The sequence below is a fragment of the Apteryx rowi genome, unplaced genomic scaffold (genome assembly GCF_003343035.1).
Source record: "Apteryx rowi isolate R43461 unplaced genomic scaffold, aptRow1 scaffold_38, whole genome shotgun sequence".
Taxonomy (NCBI): Eukaryota; Metazoa; Chordata; class Aves; order Apterygiformes; family Apterygidae; genus Apteryx; species Apteryx rowi.
The window spans coordinates 2,039,017-2,055,132 of record NW_020450307.1 but is presented as its reverse complement, the minus strand read 5'-3'; the positions used below and the strand labels follow the sequence as shown (position 1 = coordinate 2,055,132).

Below are 16,116 nucleotides of genomic sequence, written 5' to 3'. Positions count from 1 at the left end.
GTCTCAGACACAGTCTCATTGTCATTTTCATTTCCTGTATATTCTGTAGAAAAGCAAGACAAAGAACAGGACAATAGGGAAGGGACCAAGTAGTTAAGAATTGGCAAATTCTCTCTTATGTCACAGAAAAAAAATACACAGCAATACTTCCCCCAGAAAAGTCTCCACCCAGCTTCTCAAGGATTACGAGCTCTTTGAAACACTAATAGCTGCAATTCAGGGAAGAAGCACTACTGTGTTGTTAGAAGGACATAACATTCATGACAAGACAATCCTGAGGAGCCCCCTCTGCAAGCTGTAGTAAAAATGGTCACATGGGATAATATTTACAGATACCCAGTCTCACACAAACCATGATTAGTAGTGAGATGCAAATCTATCAACTGGCATACTTTATTATCTCCTCTTCTGAATAATATTATCTCCTCTTCAACTACTGAAGTGTAAATTAAGGTATGATCCGCCCTATATCAGTAGATCACCAAAAGGTATTAAACATTGATCAAAAGATGTCATTACTGACACAAATTTCTGATCAAATTAAGAGTACCATACGCACTAAGCAGTCAATGTATCAAATGGAAGCTTCTGAAGAAAAGAACAACAGCTTTTAACCTTTTTAAAGAAATGTTAAAACAAAAAAAAAAAACTTTTTTGAAAGCGTAAAACTTCTCCCTCCCTAGGGATGAACTGCATGTGTAACTTAGGGTAGCCTGATTTATTTAAAAAATCTTGGTAAGACAAAGGCGATGGCCTTAAGCATTAACTTCACCCCTGACATACATATATTTTTTGCTGTGTTTTAATCCTCTAAAACAATAAAAAAAAAAGTCATGCTGCCAGTGGAATTTCTTGAAAGCTAGATCCTGAAGTTCTTGTTGTTCCAGAATTTTAATACCCCTATCTCAGTGCTGTTATTAAAAGGAAAATTCACATCAGAAGAAATTTAAGAATTATATAATAGTGTCAATGTCCATCACTGTAAGGAATTACCGTGCATGACAAAGGAAGCACAGGAATTTGTAAACTAAATGGATATGCTTTTGTTAGGACACGGCATGTATAAAAGCCATAACACAATCCGTACACCTAGCTGGAACACAGTTTACAAGCTGCACTTCCTTGAAAACCAGCCACTATAGCTTATTTTTGAGTTAGAACAGATAGCTTGAAAGTCATATGCAGAATAAGAGATCAATTACAGTAAAATAAAGTAATTTAAAGGAAGGAACAACAGAATGAATTTAGCATTGAAATAACATTAATACTGAAAGGTAGCAAACTCATCACAAAACAGTAATTTTGGGGGAGAGGATATTTTGATAATTTAACGTTCATTCACATTTCAAAGCCTTAAATCTCAAAGAGAAAAGAGACACTGTAAGATAGAAGACTGCTAATTTGATGAAAATACCGCAAAGCTTTTCATTTATCATTCATTCACAAGCTACTTCTATGCATTATTGCAGACCGCAACTATCGTCTATATTCTGAACAACAATAAAACATGAGTGATTTAACACTGTTCTTCCTCTGACCAAAACGATCAGCTATTTACACCAGCTAAGATTTAATTTAACCAGTGAGCAAAACATTCCAGTTCATGACTGTGAATTAAGAGCTTTGTTATTGAGCTCCCTGCTAATCACCCCCAATGCTCCTTGTTCAGATGGATTCTTCTCCATTTTCTCAAGCTTTACAGAGCTGTCTTCACTAGTATTAGAGTACAAGCAGCTTTTACAGCTTGCATAAAATTGTATTTTAAGCCATAGTCTGCATATATTAATGCAGATGCTTTCTATGTTTATTTTTATAAGCACAAATAGTAAAATACCCAAGAAACAGCATCACTTTTGCTGAATTCTCTGTGGGCCATGCTTCCATTTATGAGAACACTTACTTTTTCTAAAATATGCTTTTCGACCTACTTGAAATTAACGTTCTGCATAGTAACCTAAAACATAAGATGTACTCTTACAACTGTTATTAAAAATAAGCTGTCTATATTCCCATGGTTACCACAAAAATCACTTTGATGGAATATTGCTTAGTGAGTAGTTTCGTATTTCATACACACCTGTGACCAACAGGCAAAAAAACACTCAAGAAAAAAATGACTAAGAGAAGAAATGTGATATTAGATAGGAGCAAAAATAACATGCAAATGATTTAACAAGTTATCTTTCATTGCACTAAAAAGATTAGCTATGTACTTCTAAGCTAACCACAAAGATCTCATTAAAAAAAAAGTATTAATAATTGTAAAATTGTAAATATTTACCTTGCCAGCATGCTCCAACTACTAGCTGAGTTTCTATCTTTGAAGGATGAAGTGGGTAATCTTCAGTCACTGGGAAAGGATCATATGAAACACCATCTACATAAAGCGTTACTGCTGGAAATTCAACACTGAGGACATAATGATGCCACTCTTTGTCACACACCTGAATAAAGAAAGTTTTTAAAGTTCTATTTTAATTGCTTAAAAATTTGCAATCAAATAAATGTATCTGATACACAATTTGTGTTTATATACATGCACACATATATACAAACTATAAGCTTGCATAAATACGTTTTGTGTCTCACATATGGAACACATCTGAAAGAAGCAAAGCAACTTTTAAACATGTTTATCTGTTTAAAGACCATAAATTGTTTCTTTTCTTCTATTGCCAAGAAAGGAAGCTACATGTATTTCTGTTCCTTTAATTTTATAAGATCTAAATAACAACAGCATATATTCAAATCGGAAAATACATGTCTGCAACCACAGCTCACATTTGGAAATACTATTATTATGCAACACTACGTGACAAATGATCCATCTTTGCCGAGAGAAACTGTTTAGAGCAAAACATGGCCAGTTTCAACATAACAAAGCTCTCCATGACAAAATTATTTATAGTGCAAGCTGACTACAGTTTTTGGAAAGCAATTATCTTTCCTTAAGTATGTACATGGGCATTTTACCATCAAAACAGTATACACTGCCTTGTACAAAAACCAGCAGAATACAGAATACGTTATGTTAGTATGTTACTCGTTGCTTAAATAATTGGTAAACAGACCTGTAATAGTAATCTTAAGCAACTAAAAGAACCTTTTATAAGTGACAGCTATGCAGGGTTATTTTATCACTCAGATGCAGTGGTCTGGGAAAACACAAAATATTTAGTTCCTTCTATCTCATTCTTCATGATCATAAATGCCATGAATTCACAGAAATAACAGTGAGTTTTGCATATCTGAGCAAGACCAAAGTAAACATTAGCTTTTATAGCCTTCCCTTTCATAATCTAAAATAATTAAGAATACATGAGCTGAGAGAATATAAACAGACAACTCTTCCTATGCCTGCTTCAAAATTCCCTTAAATAGGAAGCAGAAAGTACCTGCATCCCTCAGAGGCCTATTACTCTATTCCTGTGGAGTAAATATCTTATTAATCAAACTGACTCACTACTATTTACAGTACGTGTAGCTACAGCTGGCAAGGTACAAAGTGCCACAAATTTTATTTCAATGTGAAGAAGGATTAAAAAGTTTTTATGTTATCTTATATGCAAATAAGTTACATGCTCACAAGTACTTAACTGCCATAAACAAACTGGAATACTTGCATTTTTTTCCATAAACACTACCTTATATTGTATTCAGTGAAGATAACTGACATCACATCTAAAGACTGCCACTTTATTTTCATGCCTAAATCCACATTTTCCATCCTTCAGGACAATGATAGGACTTTATTGCATGAGTATCCCATTGGGTTTAACAAGGTCACTGAAGGAGTAAAGTTCAATTCAAGATTAACAGGGATAGCTGAAGATATCTCTGACACTTGAGCACAAAAAAAAAAACAAAAAAAAAAACCCAAACCCACTGCTGCGTTCTATAAAACATGGTACCAGAAGTCTGGAGGTGTAAAAATATTTATTAATAAGTATATTATCCGGGAGTTTAGGCTTCAGAGGTCCTTACTGCATTCTAACATCCTACCAACTGTTTCTCCAAACTTACTTGGTTTAGTTTCCAATGAAATTCAGCAGGCTTGTATGTTTTTCCCTCTGAAGGATCTTGGCGAAAGAGGAAAACAAGTCGGCAGTTGTGTACATAGAGAGCGTAGTGGTGCCGGTTCATATCTGCACAAGAGTTTTAATTCATATTATTCTTTTCTGTAAAACTTAAGAACTCCATAAAATACGCTTTTTCACACTGTGAAATTCCATATGGAAATCCACAAGTAATTAATAGGAAGAAACAAATGTAGAAGCAGATCAGGTATGTTAAGAGGAATGGGAAACATTCATAGAAGTAGGTAGGACAAACATTCTTGAACAGCCCAAGAGTAATACTGATAACAGCACAATCAATAGGCATATCTCTGTCTCCAAATCCAACCTCTAGACCCAGGACAAGGACTTAAGACTCAGAAAGAGAAACCTATCAGCAGGAGAAAAAGAAAAGGAACTCTGTTTGCAGACAGAAAGGATCTTTGTTACGAATGAGTAGACCTGTAACTCATCTAATTACTGTTTTAGAACATGTATACATGATGGCAGGTGGACATGCTTCTGTAGTATTAAACTGTGCAGCCCTAGCTCTAAAGAATTTAACATTTAAAATAAACACAAAGGTGAGATGCTAGAGAAACAACTAAGAGTAAGGAAGAGACACCTTCAAACTCCATCATCCATACCATGGCATGGATAAGTCGAGAAAGGAGGGAAAGCAGAAGTGCCAAAACCATGTTAATCTTTCAGCCTAACAGCATTAAATTTAACCTTGTTGTTCCAGTCCAATATATTCACAATTATCTCCCCAAAAAACCCTACTTCTAGTGTTTCAGTATTTCAATGGTATATTATGCAACAAAGGCAAATGATATTTATAGCACTAGAAATTAAAATACTTCAAACCAGGGAATAACTGTATTTAAATTTGCCTTTTTTCCTCCAGTTCACTTACTTCCATGAATCCAAAGTTTTGGGTTTTGAGTAACAGGAATGGGTGAAGGTAGGGAAAAGAGGTGAATATTTGTTCCTCTTCTGAGAACTAATGCATGAAGAAATGATAGCCAGTTTTCTCCTCTTCAAAGAAATGCTTTTACCATATTACAGATACTATTAAGTCTTTCTTATTTTTAAATCAAATCTAATTAAGTTAAAGATGAGGGCTATTGTGTTTCATCTGTATTCAGCCTGGTTTCCTTTGAAAAACCTAGCCCCAGTGTTTTAGCCAAAATATCTTTCTAACACATGGAGCAAAGCCACTGCTCCAGATGACAAAGACAAAAATTCTACCCCATCAGACAGCAATTATGGGAACAGGGTAATCAGATTTCCTTTTTTATCAACACCATCTTCAAAATGATTGTCTACGGCATTCACATAGACAGAAACCATTCACAGGATGAGAAAAATTTCACCATTGGAGAAAGAGAAATGATTTCCTCCTAGGGAAAAAAAGACCTAGTAGCGAACACTATCATTAAACCTGATGCATGTATCTTAATGACTTTAGGTAGTATCAAGAGTAAGACTGTCTTTCGAATTACACAAAACAGACTGCATTACCAGAATAAATAACCTACCACAACGAAAAGAAATGCATAATATATATTGAAATAGAGTTAAAACAACATGTCTGCCTAATCTGAACTGAAGCTAAACAATCAAAGGGCACATCTCTATAGGTAAGCACAATAAAAAGCAACTTTTGCAGTCCTCTTGCTTTCACTTCCAAGAAAAACCTAACCTAGAGAAAAGACTTAAGGTTCTCATGCTGCTAGTGTGTGTAACAAAAAAAAAAAAAAAGAAAAAAAAAGACCTCAACAATGAGACTGTTCATATTTGATAATTGCTTGTATTTGAATGACAAACCTGTCTTGTCTGAATTGCACAGAATTGTCTCTTTCTCTTTGGTTCCAGGCCCATGTCTCATCCATACCGAAATCATGAAGGGCTCTTTCAGATTGACTGTGACAACACCATCTGGAATCTTCACAGCTTGTGTACCATTAAATTCAAAGACTTGGTCACTGTCATGACCATTATCTGTAGGAAGTCCTACTGTCCAGTTAGCAGCACTACTTGGAGGGGGAAGTAGCTCAGCTGTGCCAGAAGAAGCACCTACAATAAAAACGCTCAAATGAAAAAAGACAGAAACTAGAAAGATTACAGCTGGTTTCAAATCAAATTATTTATTCTTCTGAATGCTAATTTTTCTGCACTGACTGCCAGGATTATGCCCTACTACCACGCATGAAGTAATTGTACTTTTGAATATGCTGGCATTAACATTAGACACATCTAAGATGATAATGTCTTCCACAAATTTAACCCCTTGGTAGATAACAAACCTCACTGAAAATGTTTTGCTTACTACCTCTACAGATGTAGAGCTTTGTTTTGCCTCCATCTCAGGAACCATTATGTTAAAGGCACTTGTCTCTCAGGCCCATGCTAGTCTTAAGGCCCATATCCATCCAGCTGAAGAGGGCTGCATAAGACTCTGATTCAGAACCTAAACATTCTCTCCCAGATCACTATGATGATATCATAGCCAGGAGTAATGCTGCTCTCAGCAGGAGCTCAGCTTGCTGCTTTTTCCCTGCTTTCAAGCCTAAAATACCAGTGTCACAGTGACAGAACTGTTGGAATAGCTTGGGAATTCCCTGGGTCTCTAAGGGTGCACAGAATTCACACTTCCCACTAACTTCAACTGAAGTTGAAGATACTACGCATCAGTGATAATTTGGCCTGTAATCTCAGTTCCTCCATTTTGGTATTCACAAACTTTTCATAAGCCCTTTAACTGCAACATACATGGATGCCAAGACACCATTTATTCCCAGTGCAGACATAGCTTAAATTTATCTAAGTAGTCTTTTCTCCAAACCACATTTTCTTGAATTTCTCATCCAATTTTTCACCATGGGGTTCTTATATGGCATTCTTTGCATCGATGATGCCTACAGAAAAACAGAGAGGCTATGCTCTTCTGAATATGTAACATCCTTTCAGTTCTTGAACATGAATTTCAAGTGAGAGAATTTATTACTCTATATAAGCTAGTGGGGAGACAGAGGAAAAAGATTCTTCACTGCATTTGAGAATTACTTTAAAACATCACCTTCAGCTGATTTCATGCTTTTTATTGTTTGCTAGGCAAAAGTTGGGGAAAATAACATGCAGATGAAAACAATGACCAGCCACTGATTTGTGTTCTAATGTAATATTCTACGAAAGATGAATAAGCAAGGGACACCACTTTATTCTAACAGAGCATTCTTACCACAGAGTCTGTGAATGGATTTCTCAGAGTAGGTGTCTCTGTCACAGCCTTTGCCAATATGGTTGGTTTCTAGTTCAACCGTTGCTTGAATGGAGGTTATTGGCTCATCACAGGTCTCCAAATGCATACTGGGGAACAGAGCTAGAGAACCAGTACCAGGCTCATATTCTATTCTTTTGTTCCAACCTGCATATTTATCCAAAGAAAAAAACATTAAAAATCTCTCGTGTTTAACTTAAGTAAGGAATTGGCAACTACTAAAAGAAGATAGGAAATAGATCAAACTAACCTTGCCAGCCAGGCTTGCATGTAGGCTTAATGCTAATTTTAACCAACACATCCTCAGTAGCTCTCTTCTTCCCACAGTCATACGCAGTTACTGTCAGTTTATACTGATGTTCTTTGCCATAGTTTAACTTTTCTGTGTTTTTTATATAACCTGACGAAAATACAGATATTCACTGTTGATTATCGCTGTTTATTTCTCAAGCTCACTGCTACACTAAATGCGTAGAGGTATTTTAGCACATATAAAGGTATAAAGCATTTTACAAGAAACAAAGAACATGCAGCAAACCACCTACTCCTTACATTATTAGATAGCACATGGTATTGGCATTGAAAGACAATTATAAATTCAAATTGCTAAAAAGAACATGTCCATTCAACTATACTGTAGAAAAGGGTTAAAACAGGTTATTTTGGTTTTATGCTGACCAATTTGAAATACTATTCTTAAGGCAGTAAATTATAGTGTTTCCCGCTGCATCTCCCACCCTAGTCTTACCGTCTTTATCAATAGCAAAAGGAACATCCGGAGTTACAATTTCATAGGTGCAGATCTGGCTGAACTGAGGTGAACAATCTGCATCCACTGCTTCCACTTTCAGGATGTTGTCATACCTCTTCCCTTCAATAACTGTTGCCTTGTAGGACTTCTCTTTGAACACGGGAGCATACTCATTAACATCATTCACCTGAATATGTACTGTTGCTCTGGGAATAAGACAGAAAAGTGAGTTTTCTTTATATTGCAGAACTCCCATTCAGGCAAAGAATTTGAAAAAAGCTCATTCTTTTACAGATGAAGCTATTCAGAATTTAAGGTCCCTGAAGGAAGTAGCCACTAATACAACCAAGGATCTCAATCATCTTAACTAGGAAAGCAGTGTTCCAGTATGTTACTATATAATTCTGTAAACTTCCGGGTTATCGCTTACTGTTGCTGTTTACCTGCAACTAAAACTTAAAACTCGGTATTGTAACTGCTAAATTTTTGCCATTTTACAGAAATACGACAAAAAACATCTGTGACAAAATAGACCTTTAGCTCTGTTAAAACAGTTCAATCCTTTCACTTATTTTCTGCTATCAGACTATTTGATACAAACACCCAACGTTAAATTTCGCGTGAACAAGAATGAGAGTTAAAACTGGTTTTAGACAGAGCTCAGTAAAATGCATTTGATTAGCTTTCTTTTGGTAATAACATACTGAGTTAAGTCACTGAAAACTGGCTTATTTCTTGGATGTATGAATGAGAGATCAAAGAATCTAAATGGAAGAATCACAGAAGCAGAAGATGCACTTTAAACATTATATAGTAAACAAAATAACCCTAAACAGAGTGGGTCTTGAATTCCTTCCTTTTATACTTGTCACAGATTCCCGGTAGACATAGAATAGGAAAATACGCAGTTTCTGTCACTGACCAAGAAGAAAAGGTGAATAATGAAAAGTACCTGCAATGTAAACTAATAAAACATTCAATCACTGCAGTCCTTCCATAAAAGCAAAGACTTCTAATGCTTACATCAAAAAAATCTTTAAGATTTTATTTTATCCTACATGCCCAATAAATGCCATGAAAACTCTACCAGAAAACTGTACCAGAGAGTTTTTATTCCTGACTTTAGGAACTATATGCCAAGATGGCTAAAAGCCACAAGATACATAAAACAGACAGCCATGGGGCATGGAAACTTCAAGGGTGGTTTATAAGCAAAGGTCTTGGAATCCCAGCATTCTGCTGTGGGAAAAGAGCTGTAGAGCAGGGTGCTGGGTCCCAGAGCAACACTGTAACGTCAGTTCCATGAACCGCTGCTGCCTTGGTCCATTACATAGCCAGGAATTTGGATTACCATAACACTACACCAGTTTAAAGCTGCATATGATGTAACGCTATCATGGAAGCCACACCTGGATCGCTCAGAAGGACCAAAGACTGGCCGACTGTGCATTAGACAATTTAAGGCTTTCTTTAAGATTCATGTACTTTGGTCAGGAGTCTGTGATAACGTGTTTCTGAACACTACTGAAGAGATTCCAAAGCTGCCCTTTTCCTACAAACACTGCCAATTCTACTTGTGTTACCTTTTATCTAGCTTACAGTATTTTGAAGCAACTTATATTTTATATTGATATATTTTCTACTGGACCCATCAGAAGAAAGTTTGTATGTCAATTAACCTACAACACACAGAAAAGATGCAGTTAAGTTCTAAAGTGTAGAGAAGGAACCGTATGAAATCAAGCTGAACAAAGAATATAATTCCGAACAACTCAACAAAATGCTTGTTGCTATCTTTCTCTTTGAACTCTTCCTTCAGAAGTCGAACTGAATATAGCATAGGAAGTTTATGGGCATACCTATTTTCCAACAGTGTAACCCTTAAGGAAATATGTTTCTGCTACTTATCTAACGCATACAGCTAGTAGAGTAACAAGTTTGTATTAGTCACCAAGATGACTGCTACTAGCCTAACCCTCATCTTACTCATGTCCTTCTTTGCTTAGCACAAATGGTAACCTTCCACATGCGCTGCAGATGTTTCCGCCAGGGTGCTATACAGTCATTCCTCAAATGGATTTTCTAGAGAACATTTTACATTGTGGTTTTTCCTTTAGATACAGATTAATTGAAGATTGCTTTGTTCCCATCCTTTAATCTAGGCAGGGAGGAATCTTATGGTATTGATCTTGCTTTTTTTGGTGAGGCTACCCAAAAATGACAGAAACATGTATTCTTTTCCATTTTGTCAAACTTAATACAATGACTTCTTGAGACAGTTTTTAGGTTTTAGAAACGGAATTCTGAAACAATTTCCAGGTTTAATATCCCAAACTAAATCTTTAGCAACTCACGTCAGATTTAAACTACTTCAGCAGTTTTTCTGCCTCTATCCCACACTATTATATTTTCTAATGTAAATTCAGAGATAACAAGGGATAAAGCAGTAACACCTAGAATATAATTAAAGAGTTATCAAAACAGTTCACTTCCATTTTGCTACTATTCATATTACCATTATATGAAAGCCTTCCAGTACTAACACTTGGTTTACATTCACTCTACATATGCAGATCATAAATCACCATGTGCAGGAGACCACTTGAAACCAAACTTCCACTCAGCCAACCGCAGATTTACTTACTTGTGGGATTTTTTTGCATTTGCTCCATCTGGTCCCTTTCCACAGTCATAGGCCTGTATGGTGAACGTGTAGTCCTTCTGTAGTTCACAGTCAAGCTTTTCTTTAGAGCGTATTATTCCCTCACCAGTGGATTTATCCACTACCACTGCTTCAAAGGGGACATTTTGCCCATGAATTTTAAATCCACAAATCTCACCTAGAGATTCAAAGTAACAGAGGTTAGAACTGGTCAAAACTACTAAACCTTTTTTTAAATAAATGACCAAATATTTTGCAGCCAAGGGTTTGTGAGGGTCTGTGGACAAAGCAAGAGCACTGTGCTTTAAAATGGGCGAGTTCTGGGAACTTTAGTAAAAAGAAGCATACGTCTGCCTTCCAAGCAACTTGTTTACTTTGCATCCATTCATGCAGGAATACAAAAGAGAAAGAGAAATGTAGACAGGCATTTCACAGGAGTACTTGAGATAACTCTAGGGTAAGAGTAGATCTTATGAGAGCATACAGCCAAGGCCACTGGTAATATCTTCTATGCCAAGCTACTGGGAATAGCTGGGCAGCTTGTTTATTTTGACCAGAGCAAAAGGTTAAAATGCACAGTTACAAGTCAAGAGATGAAAAAGCTTCAAGTACAGGTTCAGCACCATAATTACAGAAATTCTGTCAACAGATCAAAGAACAAAGTCTTCCTGTGCAATGTACCTGGCTAAAATTAGGGAATCAAAATAAACTACTGAATGAGAATGGTAGAAATACCAACTTCTCAGGCATCCATTTCAACGGCTATCTAGTAATACAGTCCAAACATTTTAGTCAAGGAAGCTCTCACATGGAATGGTTTATTAGGCTTTCTTTTCTATTCAAACTCTTCATTCTAACAAACTTGAATGAGAAGTCTCTAGAACATCATTTTAAAATGCATCTAAGGCCAAGACTACATTACAAGACATCTTGCTGGCACAGCTAGCTCAATCTGTCAGCTCGTAATGAGGAGCAAGCCCTTGCTGACCTAGCTGTGCTAACAAACGCCATGCAACTGTTTGATCAGCTACGCTGTGTTTTTACCTGTATAACTTGTTTTGTTTTGAAGGTGATTTTCTTACACCAGCATAAAACGTTCTTTTGCTATTATCGCTGCAATGATATCATGGTACCAAGAATGTGTTCCTACTGTAGACATAGTCTAAGGCTATTTAAAATATATATATTTATGATTCAGATTTTAAACTACACAATGTACTCAATATAATAATGTACCCAAGTATAATAATGTACTCAAGTACATACTCAAGCAAGCATACTGCAGGGAAGGTGCTATAATGCTTTGGCAGTCAAATATTACTTTACAAAGCATATGAAAAAATGTAAGATGTCCCAAAGAAGCAAGCTATCAGTGAAGGTATCAGAAAATGCTAATTTTCCCCCAAACTTCTTATAGTGTCCATACAATATAAAACAATCCCGAATGGTTCAAATGGATGTCTGATTTACAGATATTTCTAACCAAGGGTTTGGTTACATAAAATTTTTTATCAATATATTTTAAAATAGAAAAAAACTGGGAGAATAAATGGGACAAAAGAACATGACAGGATCTTCTGTTTAAGTGCTGATTCCCCATTTCATAACCAAAGTTAGTGGGTTAATATTCATAAAAGGGATAGAAAGAACCCTTTATCACCTTCTTTGGTGACTGTCACCTCAAAACTCTCTAAAGGGAGAAAAGATAAACCCAAGTCAGTATTACAGGAAAGGTTGAAAGGGAGCAAATAAGGAAAAGGCAAAGATGCAGACATTACACAGAAAAGCTTTGGATAAACTGTATTTAAAAATTCCAGTGGTGATTTGCTGTAACTGTTACAATCCTAGACTTTCAGTTATTTTAAATCTGATTTAACCTTTTATTTCCAGGTTGTCATTTGTAGACTTTTGAAGTGGGGTATTCAAATCTTTAAATTTAACAAAAAGCTTTTTTTTGATAAAATACAGGATACGAAGTGCTAAACAAGAAGATATTTTCGAACTTCCATGCTGTTGGAGAACTATCCACAGAACAGAATTTTCACAAGAATTTATTTCTACCGGTCTCCCTATTTAAAGAACACATGTTAAATAATTTAAACAAATTTTTACCTATCATAGTAGAACCACCATATTTCTAAAATTAAGAAACTTCATATTCCCCTTTTGAGTTGCAGAAAAAAGAAGTGTTTTTGAAACAGTGACTGGATTTTTGTGTTTACAAATAAAATTTTATTGGTCTATGTTGCATAACACCTAGCATTTACAAAATTTAAATTCTACATCAAACTTAACTTGACAGTATTGTCATAATCCATGATTAAAAATATACATGTTAAATTGTGACCCTAATGAACATTAAAGCTTTAACTTAAGAAATAGGAAGGGAGTGGGGTGGGGGAGGGGGAGTCTGTATATTTTCCTGGAAGCATACTTATTTTCCAGATTAAACAAAAAAAAACCTTCTATCTTTTACTCTGCTGCTGAAATACTAGAATGCTGGACATAGAGATTCAGGTACTCAAATATAGTCATCTGCTACTATTGTAGATGCCCTTTGGTAGCCTGCTATGCCCTTTTCAGTGACTCCAGAAGAGTACAGGCCTTCTCAGTGTCCTGGATCATATATTCCACCCTTATGAGGAGATCTCAGATACAACTGGGTTTTAAAATGGTAGCTGATGTCTGTGTTTAGGAACTTGGAAAGCTTTTCCATTTTGATGAAAAGACAGCCAACCATGTTCTTCACTCCCCTGGAAATTATACTGTCATTAAATTACAACATCGTTAAAACCCCAGACTACCACCTTTTACATACTACTTAACATATCAATTATTTTTTCCCAATTACCATTATCTTTGACCTGAATTGCAGTATAACAAAGCAGACTTGTACCCTTAAAATCACTCCCAGTAGATCTCCTGCCAGTTCTCACATTTTTCAATAAACCTGCAATAACGCAGCTATTCAAGTCTCCATTCTACAGTGGCTTTAAAAAGGGGTGAGGCACTAAAAGTTATGGAGAAATATTTTGTTTAAAAATGAAAGGCAAATTTCCAATTCAATATTGAAGCATATATATCATAGATTTAATGAAAAATACCTTATAATGGACCATTATTAAACAGTAGCCCTTCATTTTAAAAGGAGTCAGTTTCTGAAATAGCTCTCACAAAAGTTCTCCCTGAAACCCACTTAAGGTAATCCCTAGGTTTATAATCAGTTCTTTATTTTAATGTACTAAGTATACTGCCTCTTATGGCATCCACATAATTTATTTCAGTATATTTTTACATAGGATATAAATATGACCCTGGATTTTAATACGTTTTAGTAATAGGATCATTCATGAAAATCTTACACTACTTAAATTCCTGGCTGACAACACTGAACACCCAGAACTGACACTCCAACTGCAGACTTTTAAATGCTCCACATCTCTCACTCCTTTATACCCACCTTCCTGCCCCCTCCCAACAACTCTAACATTGAGTCAAGCACTGAGTGCGAAACATTAAGATTACAGAAAGAAATAAATTGAAAAGAACATTGAAGCACAAAGCCTGATAACAGAGGGAGGAGGGAGAAGTTTATTAATATGGCAATTATCTATTTGGGAGAAGAGGGGACTGTTTAAAAGCTGGTCAGTTCTTTATTGTCCAAAGTGACCTTCAACTCTGGCATCAACACCAACTTTGGCTGCTAGAAAGTTCAGGTATTACTTTCTTGGCTCCCAAGCACAAGACACAACTAATCTCTCTGATAAATATCCATGTGTCTCCAGATGCTTCTTAAGGTATTAAAGCTTCTGTTCAAGATGCATTGTAGCTCAGTTCCTGCCAGGTGTTTCTCAGAACAACAACTGACCCAGTACAATCACATTTTCCATTCTGCGCTAGTAAAAAGTCTTTTTACTATTATACAGACAAGTGCTCATGACTGAAAAAGTTATAGTGCATAAAAACTACGATGTTACCTATGATAAAACTGCTCTAAATAAGCAAATGCACAGCTCCCAAACAGGCCTTTTAAGCCACAGTAGCTCCCTTCTTCACAGTGTCTCTGCCATGAAAAGAAGCAAAAAGGAGTAATTTAATTCTCTAAAGTACAAAATATTTCAAAAATTAAAGCTCTCCGTCCTCTCTCCAAAGTATATCAGAGATATTGTTGCAAAGCTGTTTCAAGGCAGATAAGACAATTTACGGATGAATATTCCCACACATGGATGATATTTACTTTCATCTCAGTTATGAAATGCATATATTTATACAGCAGAGGTAAAGAAGCCATTACAAAAGCTTTCATATGATTATAGAATTCTTTCCAGTGATTTTTTTCACTGCCATAAAGTAAGCCTAGTCTCTATAGAATTTATTTAGTGGCAAATAGGTAGTGTCATGTGCCATGCTATGTCATAGAAACACATCGCTTTTTCTCATTTCATTCTGAAATTTGGATACATTACTGAAATAAATTTCTACCTCTTCCACTCCTAGAAGAGAACCAAGCTCAATCTGTAAATTAGCTTATATTTGATATACTGCGATTTGTTCAGCCATATAAAAGGTAACCAGGATAGAACTTTGCAGCGTCCTGACTCAGCAATACTTACAGCTGAGAAAACATTTCATTTTGATAACGCAGGTTTGTGCAACTCACATTAGCCAGAAAACATAGCAATCCTGTCTTCTTGAAGCATTCTGCATTTCAGTAATTTTCCCTGCCTACTATAGTACAATCAAATGACACTGAGGATTTGTTGTAGTATTTGGGGGGGGTTGTGCTATCCTACTGCATTTTCATTCCACAAAAAGAGAGTAAGTATATTCTCCCAACTCTGACCAAGCAGTAGTCTCTCCGAGAAACTCATCCAGGAGAGCCTGCTTACAATGTGTTTAGAATGTCTTCTAAAACAAGTATTTCTTAGTACCATACAAAACTGAGTGCTTATTAAAAAGTGATCCAAGTTTAAAGTTCATAATTAGTGACAAGTGTATCTGAATTTGTATACATATGCACAATAGGTACAAAACAAAATGTCACTTTATGCATGTCTTAAATTAATTCCATGCAAAATTGGCTGAAATACTATTGCAACAAAATTTACTCTTAGGTTTGCCAACAAACCGCCAACAAACAATATTTGTTGTATACTCACTAACTCATTGCATTTGACAAAATCAACACCCATATCTGTTTGGTTACACAACGTCATTCATCTTCTGTACATATCATTTCTCTGTAACCATCATCCAGCTGAGAGCAGCATTACACACCAGCCTACTGCAGACAGGACGTCAGCACAGCTCCCTGCCCTGAACAAACAAGGCTTGGCAGCGCAGCGTGGAAACAAGGCATCAGCAG

The 16,116-nt window shown here is 35.9% G+C and overlaps 1 protein-coding gene across 1 annotated transcript in view; it reads right to left on the bottom strand.

Annotated features, from left to right (window-relative positions):
• The window catches only part of CLSTN1 (calsyntenin 1), a 41,893-nt gene that overhangs the window by 11,096 nt on the left and 14,681 nt on the right, over nucleotides 1–16,116 (bottom strand). The window contains exons 4-10 of the mRNA XM_026074056.1: nucleotides 10,734–10,929; nucleotides 8,087–8,295; nucleotides 7,589–7,738; nucleotides 7,300–7,485; nucleotides 5,886–6,134; nucleotides 4,024–4,145; nucleotides 2,282–2,444 (exon numbers count right to left, since the gene is read on the bottom strand). Coding sequence (XP_025929841.1) covers nucleotides 2,282–2,444; nucleotides 4,024–4,145; nucleotides 5,886–6,134; nucleotides 7,300–7,485; nucleotides 7,589–7,738; nucleotides 8,087–8,295; nucleotides 10,734–10,929 — 1,275 coding nt within the window. The remainder of the gene's footprint in view (nucleotides 1–2,281; nucleotides 2,445–4,023; nucleotides 4,146–5,885; nucleotides 6,135–7,299; nucleotides 7,486–7,588; nucleotides 7,739–8,086; nucleotides 8,296–10,733; nucleotides 10,930–16,116) is intronic.